Raw genomic sequence first — 19203 nt, forward strand, 5'->3', positions numbered from 1 at the left:
TTTTGTAAGTTATGCGTATAATTTAGAACGTTGAACTCGCACATATAAGCATTGCAATCAGTGGCGGCTCGTGGGTATTGAATTCAGGGGGGCTGCATACAGAAATAAACCATGCAACTTATCTTATTTAAAGATTAGTTCCATGTGCCTTGTCTTGTAGGTTGTAAACTTTTGAATCAGCATCTTATTAAAATCCGATATGTCGTTTAACATAGTTTTTAAAATGGAAAACATATGCGGTCAGTCTCTCTTCTCTGATCGTATTTCTAAGACAGGATTTTACTCTCTTCAAACACGAAAAGCAACGTTCTGATTCGGACGTTGTCATTGGTGTGGTGATAGCTATGCGTAGTAGTTTCACAACTTCTGAAAATGAGGCCTGCAAGTTCTCAGATAGAAGAAACTGCTAGAGCTTGACTGCGTCACTGATATTTCTGAATTCTTGTCTCTGATGCAACACACTGAGTTCCGTTTAGAGTTTGTCTTTATCAAACATTGGAAAAAGCTTCACACATACATTTAGGTCGTTTTCAGGAAGTGAGCTTTTGTAGCATTCAAATTTTTCTTGACACAGAAGAGAAGATAATATCAGATGATCTATGAACTGCTGGAATCGGGTATTAGCTTGTGTGATAATGAGGTCACACACTTCCTTGGCTGCCGCAACCCTTGTCTGAATCCCTTCGACCTTACGACGCTCTTTAGGGTTTTCATTTTCACAGATCCGACTAAGCTACCGAGGCCGACTATGCATATCAAGTTTTGTTAATGCCATACAGACAATACGGAACATTGCACAGTAATGTTGAGCAGCGAGATCTGTGTTTAAAACTGCGCGCTACTGACAAAATGCTGCAAATTTTGCAGTACCAGGAAACTCTGGATTCAAGGCAAGGGGAAGCAGGGGGAGGGGTAAAACTAACGCGCAAAGCATCAGAGGCGAGACTGGCAGCTCCAGGGGAGGAAGTAGCTTCACCCATAGTCCTTGTTTCTGGTTTCGCTCTTGCAGCACCAGGGGAGGAAGTGACTTCACTAACCATTGCGTGCATGTCAATGAGAGCGAAATTCTTTAAGGGAACTGGGTAGTGATGCTTGTGCGATTATAAAATTTCAGTACAAAAGTTTAGTTCAATATTTCTAGGCTTTTAGTGCTCAGATTAAAATAACAATTTTCATGCCTATACAATCAATCATTCTGAATTCAGTGATATAAGAGACAACTAATTAATTTCGTATCCAAGTGCAAAAGAAAGGCCCTAACTGATAACCTGTTTTCCCACTTTGATAAGTGTACTTCATTCTTCAGGTGCACATTACTTGCTACAGTCTTCACTCATATACCTTGCATTTTTTTAAGTTATCTAGCAATGTATATTGTAAATTCTAAAGCAAAATTTAGTTAAATATTTCACCCCTAGTAAAACAGAAAAAATACTGAACTTTGTTTAATATTTTTTTTAATTTTCTCAATGCATAAATATTTTTTTTCATGTTATGTGCGTGATATTTTTAAACCCCTAGGTCTACTATGTACAACACAGGCTGCAGAAAACACTGTAAAAATGTCATGTAAATTGATTGAGTAAATTCAGAGAAAAATGCACTTAAGTATGAAAAATGTCAACTTACGGAAAACTGCATTTAAAAAAAGAAGGATGTATGAATTACATGCACCGTCAAATTTCAAGAGGCTATTTAAAGGGCTTATCTGCAGAACTAGCCTCTCCTACAATATTTATATTGTTTTAAAGAGCAAGTTTTGTACTTTTTTTTTAAACACAAATAAAAAATCGGATTTTTGAACCCTAATCACTACCTGGTTCCCTTAAAAAATTCGAGCCGCTAAATAGAGACTGCATAATAAATGTATTTCACAACATAAAACGAGACAAGAGCCACAAATGTCTGGGGGTGCTGCAGCTCCGCAGCCCCCTTCGAAAGCCGCCCCTGATTGCAATAGTTTTTAGGAAATAGTTGTACACAATAGTAGACCTACAGACAGCATAAGTTGTATTAAAATGTAAGTAAGTTTCCGCGAAAATATAAAGAATGAACTTCTTCTTAGCATCACAATTTTTCTTCACACTTATGTATTACAATAAACATTTGTTTCGATGAATAACGACACCACTTCGCAATCCAGAGTCAGTTACGGCACAGTATGGCAATGCACAATACTTAAATCAGTGGTCAACACTCGCTGAAATGTGTTACAGGTAAGCAGTGCATGGCTACATGCACCTTTTTTGGAGGAGGAAGCATACCCGCTAGTAGCCACGAATGAACGCTGGTACTGTAAGGCCCGATTGTATAAAACTCCCTGACTAAAGATCAACTTTGATCGAAGAACGAAAAGTAAACCGAGTTCAGACACTTCTTCTATTGTATTAAAACTTTTCTGCGATCAAATTACCTTGGTTCAAATGCAATCTAAGTTCACGTGAAAAGGATTTGGCAACATCGCATAAACAGGTGAAATACGTGATGCCGGACCATGTTATACAGGTTTGTTCAGTGTTGCCAATCTAGCGATTTTAACTCTTTTTCAACAACAATTTCTTTTAACTTTTATATTGCTTAAATAGGGATTTAGTGACCTTTTTAGCACCCCATAGTGACAAAATTTAATCTTTCTTTGTTGATAATGAGAAATCTAGCGACTTTACAACTACTTTTTGGCGACTTTCCGTATTACACTCTGTTGGAGACGCTGTTTTTTTTTTTGCAATGTAAATAATGGCGGACAATAAGAAGAAGGTTGACTATTCTCCTAGTTGTTATCATGTTATGGTGTTTGATACATAATAAAGCTTTATAAAACGACAATTTTCGTTTAGTAATACAGTTAATTGAACATTTATGAATGTACCTATCATATCCATTAATAATTAATGGTTGTTATAAACATAATATCATTATAGGTTATGTTATTTGATACTGCTGAACACGAAGAGCCTTATAAAATATAAGAATGTTTGTGTATTAAGGCAAGAAATTGAAAGAAATATATATAAATGTACCTAACATATCTATTAATATTAATAATAATGGATATTTTATTTGCACAATCTGTCACTCGTATATTTCAAACAGAAAAGAAATAACTGAACTTGGATCATCTAACTTAATCGGAGAAATTTCTTCAATCAAAGTTGACTTTAGTTTGAGACAAATTAATCTCAGATTAGACTTTATACAACACAAAATTCCAAGTTCAGCTGAAACAAGGATCAATTTAACCTCTGATCTAAGATTAAATGGTTTATACAATCGGGCCTAAGAGGCCTGCGGGTAAGAGACGCTAGCCCGAGAATGCAGTGTTTTGATGACCGCTGATTTAAATGATTAACTACAGCGCAGAACCTTATGCTCGATATCACCAATTGTGATTTTCTTCACGTCTTCGTCGTCTCTTCTTGTAACAGAACACTCCAAGCAAAGTAACACATAGGCATACAACAAACGTGCAAAACAAACCCAAACAAATGTACATAATAATAGAATTGTTGCTCGTTTCGCTAGCTGTTTTTACTTCTGACAACACTTGTTCCTTACCGTACTCTTTTATATCGTTAGTAGTTCTTTCGAATTTATTTTCTTCGTCGTCTTCTTGCATTTTATGCGTAGGGGACATTCGGGAAATTTCAGTTCCACTACTGAGCGGAAAAAACTCTTCCTTTACATTAGAGCATGTTAGCAATGGCACCATATCCCATGATCCTTTTGGATAACTGCAATTTGCAACACATAAAACACTATTGTCGATACACCATTCATGCAGCTGTTTCACTCTGCAATCCGAGCACACCAGAGGATTAGAAGAGAAATCAAACAATTTAAGGCTCTCCATATCACGCAGTAAATCAGGACTTAATGTTATGATGCTATTACTTGAAAGATCCAGTTCTTGTAGTTGATATAATCTGCTGAACACATTTTCTTGATCCGAATGATAAAATTTCAAATGATTATTGTCCAGTTTTAGTTTTCGGAGATTCAATATGCCTTGAAATGTCTCTGACATTAATTTAGTAATATTACAAGAACCCAGATCAAGAATTTCTAATACAGGCGCTCTTAAAAATTGCGTATCTCCTTCAAATACAAATTTGTTGCTACGAAGACTGAGTGATTTTAACGGAATCGCTGAAAACAGTTCAGAGTTCAGAGTAGTTAACGTATTGTTGCTTAAGTCTATCTCTTTGAGCTTTTTCGTTTCTTTGAAAGTATCTCGGAAAATTGCTGTTATGAGATTTGAACTCAGATTGAGGTACTCCATGTTAAAGTTCTTTGCAAATGTCTGCGGATATACAGAAGCAATTTTGTTACTGCTTAAATCAAGAAATTTAAGTTTAGTATTGTACGAAAATATTACCTCATCTAACGTACTGAGTCTGTTACTCTTCAAATTTAAAACCCTCAAATCCGTATTAAATCTAAACATTTGTGGATTAAGGGAATATACTTTGTTGTAACTGATATCAAGAAACTTGACACGGACGTTCTCAAAGAAAATTGTTTCATGTAGTGAATTCAGTTTATTGTTATTCATGATGATATTTTCTAGATTGGGGTTATACTTGAAAGTTTCTACATGAATATTTTCGATAGCGTTATTGCTGATGTCTAGTGACTGTAGGTTTATGTTGTTCCTGAACAAGTCTTTCTCGAGAAACTTAATTTGATTGTGGCTCATGTTCAGACTTCTCAGAGCACGAGTGGATTTTAGCATGTCGCGATGAACTGTGGATATTTTATTGCTGCTCATGTCCAGTGTGCTAATTTTATCTTTGTTTTCAAATACTCTAAAATCCAGATCAGTAATTATATTACCTGATATATCTATCGTGGTCAAGACAATATTTGAAAAAGTGGCTATATCAATATCCTTTATTTTGTTGTGTCCAATTATAACTTTCCACAAATCTTTATTGAATTTCATTGTGTCTCGATGCAAATGATTAATTAGATTATATTCCAGGTTAATCTTATACAAATATATATTATTTCTGAACAAATTTTTGTCGATATATTCAATCATATTGTGACCTAAATCCAATTCTTGAAGAAATTTCAGATGTTGGAAGGTTCCGGCGTCCACTTGACGTATTTCGTTGTGTCTTAGGATTGCAAGTGTAAGATTTCTCGTGGAATTGAAGGTATTGTTGTTTAGGATGCTTATCTTACTGTGGCATGCTACGAGTTTTGATGTACTTTCGTTCATGTTGGATGGCAACGCTGTTAAAGACTGCGCCGAGAAGTTGACTGTTAGCCCTTTGATGTTGGTTGGAGTATGACAGGAATTCTCGTTGTAAGCCGCCACAATTGTGACAAAGAACATCGTCACAGTTACTTGACGGTAATCCATGTTACCTAGAAATACAATTAAATCTGATAAATTCTGAACAGTAAATTAATCATTTTAGAAACTTTTCAAATCTAACTTGAGGGATAATGCATCTCCACGAAATTGCAAAATTATAGATAGTATATTTGTAAAAATTACTTGAATATTCAAGGAAGAAGAACCTCATGCTAACAAAAAGAAAGTTTTGTTTAAAAAGTACATATAGGCCTAATGTTGGCAACTATTACATAGTTACTGTAAGTGTTATTGTAAAATTCTAATTAAACTCATTAAGAGTAGCTGAAAATAATATTACGAACATCAAATTTTAGTTTCTGAAAAAATTAAAGAAAAACATATTTAAAAAAGTAATCGATAAAAGCATCTAAATTCTCGAGTGAGTAATATTAAATATAAAAAATAAAGAAAATTGTAGATGAATTTAAAGCCTTTCCCCCCACCCTCTCCAAAAAAAAAAAACCTATGTTGAAAATTTAAACGTAAAGTTTGGTGAAAAATCAGAGACAACTGGTATATTAGATAAAGATTTTAAAGCGGAATTACTAGATTTCATTATGACTCCTACAATTTCAAAGAAAATAATTACCGTAAGATCATCAAAAATATGAAATCATCTAGGTTTGGTGTAGTCCCTTGCGAGGGTTTAAACGCACGTGTACGTCTGATGACACTATTTTAAGTATTTTATACAATGAATGTATGAAACATGGTATCTTCATCTACAGTCTAAAATTTTCAATTGTAAAATTCATGTTCAAAAAGGCTATAACAGAAACATATCCAATGACAGGCTCATTATCGTTAAAAGCGGCTTTTTCTAAATACAGTGAAACCTGCCTTTGCGGTCACTTCATTTAAACTGCCTCCTGACCAAAAGGCCAATTTTCTCTGGAACCAATTGGGTTTTCTATAAGATTAATACAAATTCTCTCTTTATTTAGCGGCCACCTCTTGCGCCGGCCAGCGGCCGTGGTCTATTTGGATTGGAACCTGACTATAACAGTCACTGTCCAACAAAAAATGTTTTCACGGATACTGTCTGACCTATTTTTTCAATGGTTAGAGGGCAGGAAGCAATGTCACGAGGACAATAGCTAAGTGTACAACAGTACACCCTCCATATCTTGGGGTTAGTTGGTTACTGTTTTATGACTCTTTTGTCACTTTCCACTCCGACCCTGCATAGCTTTAAATTCTTACTCGTTTTTAAACGTTTGAAACATGGACATTTTTCTATCGAAAATGTCACAGTATGTTTTAGGTCAGTAGTTAACCATTCGAATTTTTATATTTTTTTCTCCACTTTCTATCTTTCTCTATTTGGGCCAGCTTTTACGAATTTTTCTTCTTTTCATTCAGTTGATTCAGAGGAATTGTGAAGTCAGTTTGAGAGAGAAATCATATCTAACAATAAATCTAGAGAGGTGTTAAGTTCAGAGGCAAGACGAAAAATGATTGAAGAAAGTGAGAAGGGAACATGTGCGAGAAAAATTGCAGAAATATTCAAATGTGGAAGGACACAAATAAACGGTATAATTAAGAATAAAGATGAAATATTAAAAGAATGAGAGAAAAATATGCGTGGTGGCCAAAAAAGGAAGAGACAATCTGTGTTTAGTAATGTGAATGATTTCGTTTACGAATGGTTCAAGTGTGCGAGGGAGAAGAAATTGCCAGTAAGCGGGCCTATAATTCAAGAGAAAGCTCTTGAAATTACCAAAGAACTCAATGTAAGCAATTTTTTGCTAGTAATGGGTGGTTAGAGCGGACATCACACGTCCAGCCCCTTGATCAAGGTATTATCCATTAATTTAAACTGAGGTACCGCAAGCGAGTTTTGAAAAGGCTAGTTGCAAGAATGGAAGAGGCTGACATTAATATGCACGATTGTTGTGTGCGCACAATACTAAAAAGTGAATGAAATTCAGTATTTTCATGCTGATTCATAAAAACCGCAACCTTAATCAAGCGGCCACTTGATAAAACGGCCATTTTACAAGGTAACTTCAGATGGCCGCTTTAGACAGGTTTCACTGTACTGAAAATGGTAATGTAAAATTTGGCACAGATGAATAAAATTGTAAAGTAAGGCAGATCTGGGGTAATATAGAATTGTAACAGGCCTGTCTGACAGAAATATGATGGATGAATTAATATAATATAATATAATATAATATAATATAATATAATATAATATAATATAATACAATAACTACTGTCTTTTAAGGAATCTGGAGGTTCATTGCCGCCCTCATATAAGCCCGCCATTGGTCCCAACCCTGAGTAAGATTAATCCAGTCTCTACCACCATATTCCACCTCCCTCAAATCCATTTTAATATTATCTTCCCATCTACATCTCGGCCTCCCCAAAGGTCTTTTTCCCTCCGGCCTCCCAACTAACACTACATATGCATTTCTGGATTCGCCCATACGTTCTACAAGCCCTGCCCATCTCAAATGTCTGGATTTTATGTTCCTAATTATGTCAGGTGAAGGTACAATTCGTGCAGTTCTGTGTTGTGTAACTTTCTCCATTCTCCTGTAACTTCATCCTTCTTAGCCCCAAGCACCTTATTCTCAAACACCCTTAACCTATATTGCTCTCTCAAAGTGAGAGTCTAACTTTCAAATCCATAAAGAACAACCGGTAATATAACTGTTTTATAAATTCTAACTTTCAGATTTTTTGACAGCAGACTGGATGATAAAGGCTTCTCAGCCGAATAATAACAGGCATTTCCCATATTTGTTATGTGTTTAATTTCCTCCCGAGTATAATTTATATTTGTTACTGTTGCTCCCAGGTATGTGAAATTTCCACCTCTTCAAAGGATAAATTTCCAATGTTTCTATTTTCATTTCGTACAATATTCTGGTCACGAGACATAATAATATACTTTGTCTTTTCGGGATTTACTTCCAAACCTATCGCTTTACTTGCTTCAAGTAATATTCCCGTATTTTTCCTAGTCGTTCGTGGATTTTCTCCTAACATATTCACGTCATCCGTATAGACAAGCAACTGATGTAACCCGTTCAATTCCAAACCCTCTCTGTTATCCAGGACTCTCGTAATGGCATAATATAATATAAAATATAATATAATATAATGTATCACAGCATATATCATATCATATCATATCATATCATATCATATCATATCATATCATATCATATCATATCATATCATATCATATCATATCATATCATATCATATCATATCATATCATATCATATCATATCATATCATATCATATCATATCATATCATATCATATCATATCATATCATATCATATCATATCATACCATACCATACCATACCATACCATACCATACCATACCATACCATACCATACCATACCATACCATACCATACCATACCATACCATACCATACCATACCATACCATACCATACCATACCATACCATACCATATCATATCATATCATATCATATCATATCATATCATATCATATCATATCCAGGCTTCGCATGTTCGCCACAAGAGCTGTATTGGATGGAGTAGTTTATCCTAGTACATTAATGATGTCAGTCAAAGGCACAAATAGGTTACAAGACCTCTATGAGTTCTGACTTGTGTTATGTAGAAGCACACGTTATTACGTAGGTTTGTATGTCAGTGAGTTCATTGTGATCCCTTTCAGTTATAGAGGAGGTGCACCAGGAGATAAATACCGCCACCGATCTATACACTGCAATTGTTTATTTCGTAATTTGGAAATGATTATTTTTGTGTAAGGAATGGTAACATATTCTGTAAAGTGTGAAAAGTGGAATTGAAGGTAGAAAGACAACTAGCATTCAAATTCACTGTGGCGGTAAAAAACATAGGAACATTGCAATTGTTTCTTGCTGTAAGAGATGTAGATTCTAATTGTGACCTTTCGCAGTTTTTCAGCGATTTGTGCGTAATGATGAAAACTGATAATTGGAAAAGGTTTCAGTTACATAATCTCAGAATGTATGTCTTTTGTCATTGTAATAGTAGTTATTTCAATAAATAGTTGTAAATGATCGTTTGTATATATAGTATGTATAAAACTTCTGTTGTATATTTATTATCAGGTTATAAATTTCGAAATGCAATTGTAGTCAATTGAGAAGCAAACTTATTTGTTCATGTCATGTCATAAATACTGAAAATGGTAATGTGCAAAGGACTATATACGATATATTTCGATAATAATAATATATTAGTCAAAGAACAATCTGGTTTCAAAAGAAGAGCAACGAAAAATGTTGTATAGGCTATGAACTAAAACAGCGTTTCTCAAACTATGGTCCGCGGACCACCTGTGGTCCTCGAGGTCTGCCCTTGTGGTCCTTCAAAAAAGACAGAAGAAAAATAAAATTCGAATGAATTGCGTATCACACTGTAGCTTAAAATCTCAGAGTTTGTAAATGACACATGGCAATCGAATTTCACTTTTTCTCCCAGTACAGACATTTTATGAAATGTATTACCCTACCCGTCTATCGACTTCCCACTCTAAAGCACTATATATGTGGTGTTTCTCGACATATTTTCCCTGCACATCTGGCGCCGCGCCTGTAACCCAGCCAGGGACCACCCGAATTCATAACAGAGGACCAAAGTACCAAATCTTAATTCAATTTTAAAATATAAGTATACTGATATTAAAATATGCTACGGAAATGATAAATTTGCTTTCGAAGGAAACAAAGTAAGGTGGTCCGCGGAACTGTTCTGACTTTAAAAAGTGGTCCCCACTTCAAAAAAGTTTGAGAAACTCTGAACTAATATATTATGTACTGTGGTATTAATAATTATATTTTGTGATTTTACTAACGCTTTTGACTGTTAGCCATGAAATGCCATTAGATAAAACTTAATTTCTATATCATTAAGGGTAACATTTAAAGTAGCTTTAGTCATATTTAAGTTACCGAAAGCAAAAGGTAAACATAATTTCTACACTACTAATAAAATAAATCAAAATTAGATGTTATAAAATACTGTTCCCTCAGGATCCAAATTTAGAACCATCGTTATTTATACATGACAACAACGGCAATACAATTAATTAAAAACTATTAGCGCTATTATAACAAGCTAAAGTGTTAATGACTTCGAAACTGAATTAAATAAAGTATCTGGCTGCATGAATTCCAAGTTTAAAACAAACTATCACTAAATACAGTGTCAATGATTTTAGCAATATTACGTTTTAGGTACTATTTGTTTTAAACTCATGTAATTGACAAATCTGTACATTTTAACCTGATTTTATACTATTTATTTTAAAACTTTTAACCTGTTTTTGTGATTATCTGGTGATTGTATATTTATTTTTTATTTTATTCTTACATTTATTCATATTGTAGTAGCCATGTATTATATAGCTATATCTACTCTGACGTTGTCTATGGCTGTAAATCGCTGAATGACATTAAATCCATCCATCCATCCATCCATCCATCCATCCATCCATCCATCCATCCATCCATCCATCCATCCATCCATCCATCCATCCATCCATCCATCCATCCATCCATCCATCCATCCATCCATCCATCCATCCATCCATCCATCCATCCATCTATCTATCTATCTATCTATCTATCTATCTATCTATCTATCTATCTATCTATCTATCTATCTATCTATCTATCTATCTATCTATCTATCTACAAGCAAATCAAATCACGCCTGACATGTAATGCTGCAGATCAGGTGTTAAGTGTAAAAAATGGCGACAAGTTTCTAAAACAAGTTGTAAGTACTAAATTTATTGGTATTTTGTTGATATTCGTATAATTTGGAAGGATCGTATTGCATACATTACTCGCAAACCTGGTTGAGCCTGTTATGGTATTAGGTAAATGAAATGTCTTGCTGACAATACACTAACAATAATATAGTTTGCTTACTTTTTATTATGAAATGTGGTGTAAGTTTTGGGAGGTAACTCAGTGTCGTCAGACTTATAATTCGTAGAACTATTTGATCCGGACTTTACATTCTTGTGATTGTTTGAATAAAGTTGTTTCTTCCTTCAACAAAACTATGAGATCTCTGTGTACGAGTAAAGGACAATGTCGCAAACAGGATGATCTTAGAAAGGGGTGCGACTTGCTCTAACGTCATGTCGATGTTAGACGAAAGCGGAAATTGAGTCATCAAGTAAGAAACATGTCATAAATGTATTTTCAGCTTAATGGGCGTGGTAGAAACGCCTACCTCGCATCTTTTGTTACTGTTTAATATCATAGAGATCTTTTAAGTTTGGTATTAGCCTAATCTGCTTCTAATGTTTAAAATTCGTGTGTATTAAATCGGGGTCAAGCAATTTGTTGTTCACGAGACCACGGTAATCTCTGATCTTATTTGTGTCTTAGGAAATAGCAAAATTCTACTCATTTTGTGTCAAACAGTGTTCATTCATTAGATTCTATCTTAAGGCTGGTTCACAATAAAGCGGGAACGGGAACGACAACGAGAACGAGAACGAGAACGGAAATATTGTTAAAATAAATATATTTATTTTTACAATATTTCCGTTCTCGTTCTCGTTGTCGTTTCCGTACCCGGTTTATTGTGAACTAGCCTTTACCTAGCGACACGTTTTCAGTTTCTCACACCTGTACGGAATCAGAATCAAGTACTTATTTCTATCCCTCATCACAGAACGTCATTATATTCCTCATATATAGTATCATTATCTCTGTCTAGTAAAATTAAGAATGCCGGACGTCATCGAAATTCAAAATTAAGTTACAAACTCATTCTTTGTCTAACGAAATTTATTATGTTCAAAGATAAACCACACATGTTAGGCCAATTATACAGTGTTCATAGATTTGATAAGAAATGTAAAAATTTATATATTACAGTTATATGAACAATAATAAATATAATATAATTATTAAAGAAGTTAGAAATAGTCAGACATGTTTCGGAGATGCTTCTCCATCCTCGGTGACTATTTACCACGACGGCTGGTTCAGATGATCGAACCGCATTGTTGCTTGGCTTAAAGGAGACTTAAAGGAGTTACTAAGGGTCGAATTCATAGACATTCTTAGCGCGGGCTTTCGGTGGATGATCAGCGAACTAACGTTTTTCGTATTCATAAACCAGTGTCAGCGATATGATATGATATGAATCCTGTTTAGCACGCTCGTATGCCGGGCTAGCGAAATGTCTATGAATAGCACCCTAAGAGTCTTTGTCTTACCATTTATAATTACCTATATTTCTTGTTTGGATTATCAGTTTTCCTTTTTGATTTAGTTATTTATATTAATAATATTAATATAGATTTTAAGCTTTGTTTAATAGTATACCAAATTAAAAATGTTTAATATTTTTGTATTACATTATTTGTTCTATGTTACTGTAATTGTAGACGCTCCTGTTTTGTGTAATTGAACGTTATTAATTAGTTTCTTAGCTACTGTCCTAAAGCGACTTGGAAGAGAAGGCCTGTTGGCCTTAACACCACCAGAATAAATTTATTATTATTATTATTATTATTATTATTATTATTATTATTATTATTATTATTATTATTTTCTTCATTCGGAAAAAACCAATGGAACGTTTTTCTGTGACTATTACACTTTTACTACGTCATACTTTTGATCAATAAAACGTACGGAACGACGTGTTTAAACCGATCATGGCTGCTTATCCTACAATTTGTATCACCTCCCTAATATTTGTTTGTTTTATCACCTCCCTAGCATTTGTTTCTTTGTTTTCCAACATTGTACAGTAGTGGGAAAAGAAAACCGGACCGATCCTTGTAACTGATTTCAGAGCCTTGCTCACTCCAGAACACGATAGTCTGGTAACTAAGACGTTCGGGGTTCGAGTCCTGCATGGGAAGGAAACTTTTTTTTTGTTCCTTATTCAAATTTATTCCCAATACTTTTCGATGCAGCGATATTTTACTACTTAATTAACTTATTATTTCAAGAACATCAATTTTACCAGCAATCGAAAAGTATTGGGAATAAATTTGAATAAGGAACAAAAAAAAAGTCCGAACCACGAAAGTCTTAGTTACTAATCTATAGTGCTCTGGAGTGAACAAGGCTCTGAAATCAGCTACAAGGGTCGGACCGACTTATTTTGCCACTACTGTACATTGAATACTTGCGCCTTTTAAAAGTATTCATGTTTATTTAATCATCCTTATTTAAAACTTTTCTATCATTTATCTTGTTTATATTATTTAGGTTATGTTATAGCTTCTGCTGTATGAGATTATGGAAAGTCACGTATCAGAGATTTTTAAATATATATTTATAATCGAAGTGCAATGCAACTGTTTTAATAAAAAATGAAACTGAATCAACAAAGCCTTCTTGACTAGTAATTGTCCATAGAGTTGAATGAAGATTGTACAGTTGGCACAATTGGTAACAAGAGAACAGCTCCTCATAACACACTACTGCTATCTTCCGACATCTGCAAAAAGGACTAAGGAAGACACTAGTGAAGTATTTTTTATGAAGGGTGACATTGTATGAGTCAGAAACATGGACATTACGACGAAGTGAACAGAAGTGACTAGAAGCATTTGAAATGTGGATATAGAGAAGAATGGAACGTGTGAACAGACAAAATAAGAAATGAAGCTGTGTTGAAAAGAGTGGGTGAAGAAAGAATGATGCTGAAACTGATCAGGGAGAGGAAAAGGAATTGGTTGGGCCACTGGCTGAGAAGAAACTGCGTACTGAAGGATGCACTGGAAGGAATGGTGAACGAGAGAAGAATTCGGGGCAGAAGAAGATATCAGATGATAGACGACATTAAGATATATGGATCATATGAAGAGACAAAGAGGAAGGTAGAAAATATAAAAAAACAAATTGGAGAATGCTGGGTTTGCAGTGAACGACCTGCCCTTGAGCAGAACACTATGAATTAATTAATTAATTCAAAGAAAAGAGTTATGAAAATTCTTATGAATTCAGTGACTTATTGTTAGTGTCGTTTCAGATATATTAAATAGCTGGTACAATGTGGGATTGATCTCACCGGCCCTGGTCGAAGGAAAATATCACACAGGAAACTGAGAGTGGGGATGTGACATTAATAATAAGAGGTTTTGATAGGCTAAAGGTCGTCTGTCCATTCAGCTACAGCTATATATATATATATATATATATATATATATATATATATATATATATATATATATATATTAGTGTTTTTATGAATCTTGTACTGTAGACGTCATCATTTCGGAAGCTGGGGAAGACGGGTGTGATTTCAAGTAGTTTTGGAGTGAGTAACAGTTGATGCATTCCTTTAGCGTTCTTCACATGGCCGGTGAGATAAATCCCGTATAATATGGAATTGTAATTCTATTAGAATGCTTTCAGGCTGCATAAAAAATTGTGTTTTTATGGATTCCATGAGCAACAATGTACCATTCATTCATTCATTCTTTCATTTATTTTATTCCATAGATCTTACATGAGCAATGAAGCTTTAAGATGTGGAACAAGTCAAAATTTTACAATATTACAATTACAATTTTTACAAATTTTTATAGTTTTACAATTTAGTAATTTTCTACAATTTTTACAATTTTGTGCAATTTTTTACAATATTTTGGCGAGATGTAGTGAGATGAGGTGAGGTCCGATGATTCGCCAAAATATTACCCGGCATTTGCCTTTTGGTTTGGGGAAAACCTCAGAAAAACCCAACCAGGTAATCAAATCAAAGGGGGGTAATCTAATCAAAGAGGTTGATGCCAAGGACTCGCCATAGACCATCCGGCTTCAGTCCCACGGCTGTGGACTACCTCGGAAGAAACCAAAGAACTAATGATATACAGTTTTATAATTAGAAAAGAAATAGTAGCATTTTAATATCTATAAAATAGCCTACTAAAAACACTTTGAAAGATGTGAAAATTTCAGGATTAATGACAATTTTTTAAAACAAATAAGGAACATATTATTAAAGTTCCACCTTGGAACATATAGCAGATTTTAAATTGAGAAACTGCTGTCCATTCATTTATTCTTCCTTGTGTATATAATCGGGTCATTGCACTGCGTGTTCTTCATTTGTTTCCGTGAAACACTTTTCATAACCTATCAGACAACACGTCCTGTTGCGATACCTGTTCTGCATTTTTATCAAAGCTTTATTTGTTTTTGTTTCTACAATCACTGCAATTCGAGATGAATCACGACGGGTGACATTTTTATTAATTTTTAAAGATAATGCTACAATAACGATTAGTGTAAGTGAAGAACGCAATTCAAATTTCGCGAATATGAAATTGTAACAAACTATTTAATTTAATGAATATAAAAAGGATTATACAAGTAGCGGATTACATTATTGCTAGTGCGCTGGCCATCTATTCAGGCGACTCGGGTTCAGTGTTGAATTCAGACATTTTTAAGTGGGTTATTTAACGACGCTGTATCATCTACAAGGTTATTTAGCGTCGATGAGATTGGTGATAGCGAAATGGTATTTGGCGAGAGGAGACCGATGATTTTTCCATAGATTATCTGGCATTCACCTTACGGTTGGGGAAAACCTCGGAAAAAACCCAACCAAGTAATCAGCCCAAACGGGGATCGAACCCGCTCCCTGGCGCAACTTCAGACCGGCAGGCAAGCGCTTTAACCGATTGAGCCACACCGGTGGCTTTCAGACGTTTTACCGCGGGAGCAGGCTTATTTTTTTAAGACGCTGTATCAATATCTTAATTTATTTAGCGTCTGGATGAGATGAAAGTGATAATGCCAGTGAAATGAGTCCGGGGTCCAGCACCGAAAGTTACCCAGCATTTGCTCAAAGTGAGTTCACAAAAAAACCCGGAGAAAACCTCAACCAGGTAAATTGCCCCGACCGGGATTCGAACCCGGGCTACCTGGTTTCGTGGCCAGACGCGCTAACCGTTAAGGCTGGTTCACAACACACCGGGAACGGAAACGACAACGAGAACGAGAACGGAAATAATGTTAAAATAAATGTATTTAAATGTGAGTATTCACAATTAACTATTTTGAATGCTGACATTTAAATACATTTACTTTAACATTATTTGAGTTCTCGTTCTCGTTTATTGTGAATGCTCACATTTAAATACATTTATTTTAACATTATTTCCGTTCTCGTTTATTGTGAATGCTCACATTTAAATACATTTATTTTAACATTATTTCCGTTCTCGTTCTCGTTTATTGTGAATGCTGACATTTAAATACATTTATTTTAACATAATTTCCGTTCTCGTTCTCGTTTATTGTGAATGCTGACATTTAAATACATTTATTTTAACATAATTTCCGTTCTCGTTCTCGTTTATTGTGAATGCTGACATTTAAATACATTTATTTTAACATTATTTCCGTTCTCGTTCTCGTTTATTGTGAATGCTGACATTTAAATACATTTATTTTAACATTATTTCCGTTCTCGTTCTCGTTTATTGTGAATGATCACATTTAAATACATTTATTTTAACATTATTTCCGTTCTCGTTCTCGTTTATTGTGAATGCTCACATTTAAATACATTTATTTTAACATTATTTCCGATCTCGTTCTCGTTTATTGTGAATGCTGACATTTAAATACATTTATTTTAACATTATTTCCGTTCTCGTTCTCGTTTATTGTGAATGCTGACATTTAAATACATTTATTTTAACATTATTTCCGTTCTCGTTCTCGTTTATTTTGAATGCTGACATTTAAATACGTTTATTTTAACATTATTTCCGTTCTCGTTCTCGTTTATTGTGAATGCTGACATTTAAATACATTTATTTTAACATTATTTCCGTTCTCGTTTATTGTGAATGCTGACATTTAAATACATTTATTTTAACATTATTTCCGTTCTCGTTCTCGTTTATTGTGAATGCTGACATTTAAATACATTTATTTTAACATGATTTCTGTTCTCGTTCTCGTTGTCGTTTCCGTTCTCGGTTTATTGTGAACCAGCCTTTACTCCACAGTTGTGGACCCCGGGAGGAGGAAAGAGGAACCGGGAGCAAAATAAACATTAATTCAAATCTTAACTAACAACAAAAGAGGCAGTCTACTATATGTGAAAGAGAACATGGAAAACCAGGTTAATTAAATAAATGGAGCTTTCATTCGTTTTTATCTGTTTTAAATACTACTAAATGTTAATATAGGTAGTAATATAAAAATGTTAATATTGTTATGTGATGTGAAACATAATGAATGACTAAGCTCATGTGTAAAATTGTCCCATAAAGTCGATGTTAGGTATATTTTCACATAAGCCGCCTGAATTTAGTAAGCCTAATTTTATTACTGGTTAAATTAGACGAAATTCCTATGATAGCTTTGAAGGGTTCTCTGCAGATTTTACGGCGACACTTGTACTTCAACTCAAATTACAGTTGAATTTTCTCATTCTATTTTAATTTTTATCTCTATTCTTTAATTTACTGCAAATTTTCATTATTGTAAAACATTATCTACTGTAAATTTCAGTTTATTGTAAACAAATTTCTTGTAAGACCATTTTTAATGTTATTGTTTAACATTCTTTATCTTTGGCAACCTCACCACGTTGAGGAAGATAAAAATTAACAATTTTCTAAAGTCTTTAAGAGACAATGAATACCTGTTTTAAAGAGTTTCGAGGTTTGGTTTGACATAAATTACCTTTCTATCAACGAAAATAAAACCATAATTATTCCATTCTAATTATCTGAAAAATGTAACAAACTTCCTACATCTATATTAAGTACTAGCCGTACCCGTGCGCTCCGCTGCACCCGTTAGAAATAAATATAAAGTAATTACATAATTAAAATAGGACATTTGATCCAGGGAACATTCGTGTTTGATAGAAGGATAAATCGTTTAATATGTTACTTAATTTAAATTATATTTAAATAATTAAAATGGAATCATTTTGGTCCAGAGAGTACTCATTTGGTGCAATGACAATTCCTTTAACATGTTAATTTTTATTACATGCATCCATAGTTCAATGAACATTGATATCATTTACATTTAATGTGTATACTTTATTTTACTTGTTATATGTTTCCATTGAATTATGGTAATAACTTAATTTTAACTCTTGTTTTCTACGTATTCAGTAAATGGCGCTTGGCCCACTATGGTTCTGAACCCTTCAAATAACTTAAATAACTTAAATTATATTATATTATATTATATTATATTATATTATATTATATTATATTATATTATATTATATTATATAAAAAGTGTGTTGATAACGGATGTACCCCGATAAGTAAGTTTTCAATTTGTTATAGGGGCTCTTGATCTCAGGAGGAACAAATTTTATTTTACAACAGGACAACATAATCTGCTTGGCTCATTACCCAAATTTTTTGCATTGCATTTAATGCATATGTATTTTATGTATTTTAATTCGATTCAATTGAGGACAGTTAAAATTTGGATTATAAAATAATGAAATGATAAGCTAACATATTATTACTGCATACTAAATCAATACACTCTCGTTGTTCGTTAATTCTCTGAGATAAACATTATTTTAAGAAATACAGGAAACGAATACACAGAATAGCCTATCAAGTTTTCTGTGCATAAGAAGCTATTTTAATCTTACCTGTCCTCAATTCACTCAGAAGTTACTGTAATAACATAGCATTATGTCCATACAGAGAAACTACACTTTCCAATGGTGAAATAATAATTAATTATACAAATCGGTTAATTTAGCTTCCGATATTGCTTCATACAAACACAGAAACATTTTCTGTAGACTATGATTCATAGTTTTCGATTGTTGTTGACCAAGGCCCCTTATAGACGAAGTCATTTGT

At 33.8% G+C, this 19203-nt stretch overlaps 1 protein-coding gene across 2 annotated transcripts in view; it reads right to left on the bottom strand.

Moving 5' to 3' along the window:
• LOC138713722 (insulin-like growth factor-binding protein complex acid labile subunit) overlaps positions 1 to 19203 on the bottom strand; it is a 95884-nt gene that overhangs the window by 67372 nt on the left and 9309 nt on the right. Inside the window, exon 2 of one of the 2 annotated variants that reach the window (XM_069846034.1) lies at positions 1831 to 5373. The exons of the other annotated variant lie outside the window; for it this stretch is intronic. Within the exon in view, the coding sequence (XP_069702135.1) occupies positions 3377 to 5368 (1992 nt within the window). The 5' untranslated portion in view covers positions 5369 to 5373 and the 3' untranslated portion in view covers positions 1831 to 3376. Of the gene's footprint in view, positions 1 to 1830; positions 5374 to 19203 lie in introns of those variants that run through there. 2 annotated transcript variants of the gene reach the window in all.

This window comes from Periplaneta americana, chromosome 14 (genome assembly GCF_040183065.1).
Source record: "Periplaneta americana isolate PAMFEO1 chromosome 14, P.americana_PAMFEO1_priV1, whole genome shotgun sequence".
Taxonomy (NCBI): Eukaryota; Metazoa; Arthropoda; class Insecta; order Blattodea; family Blattidae; genus Periplaneta; species Periplaneta americana.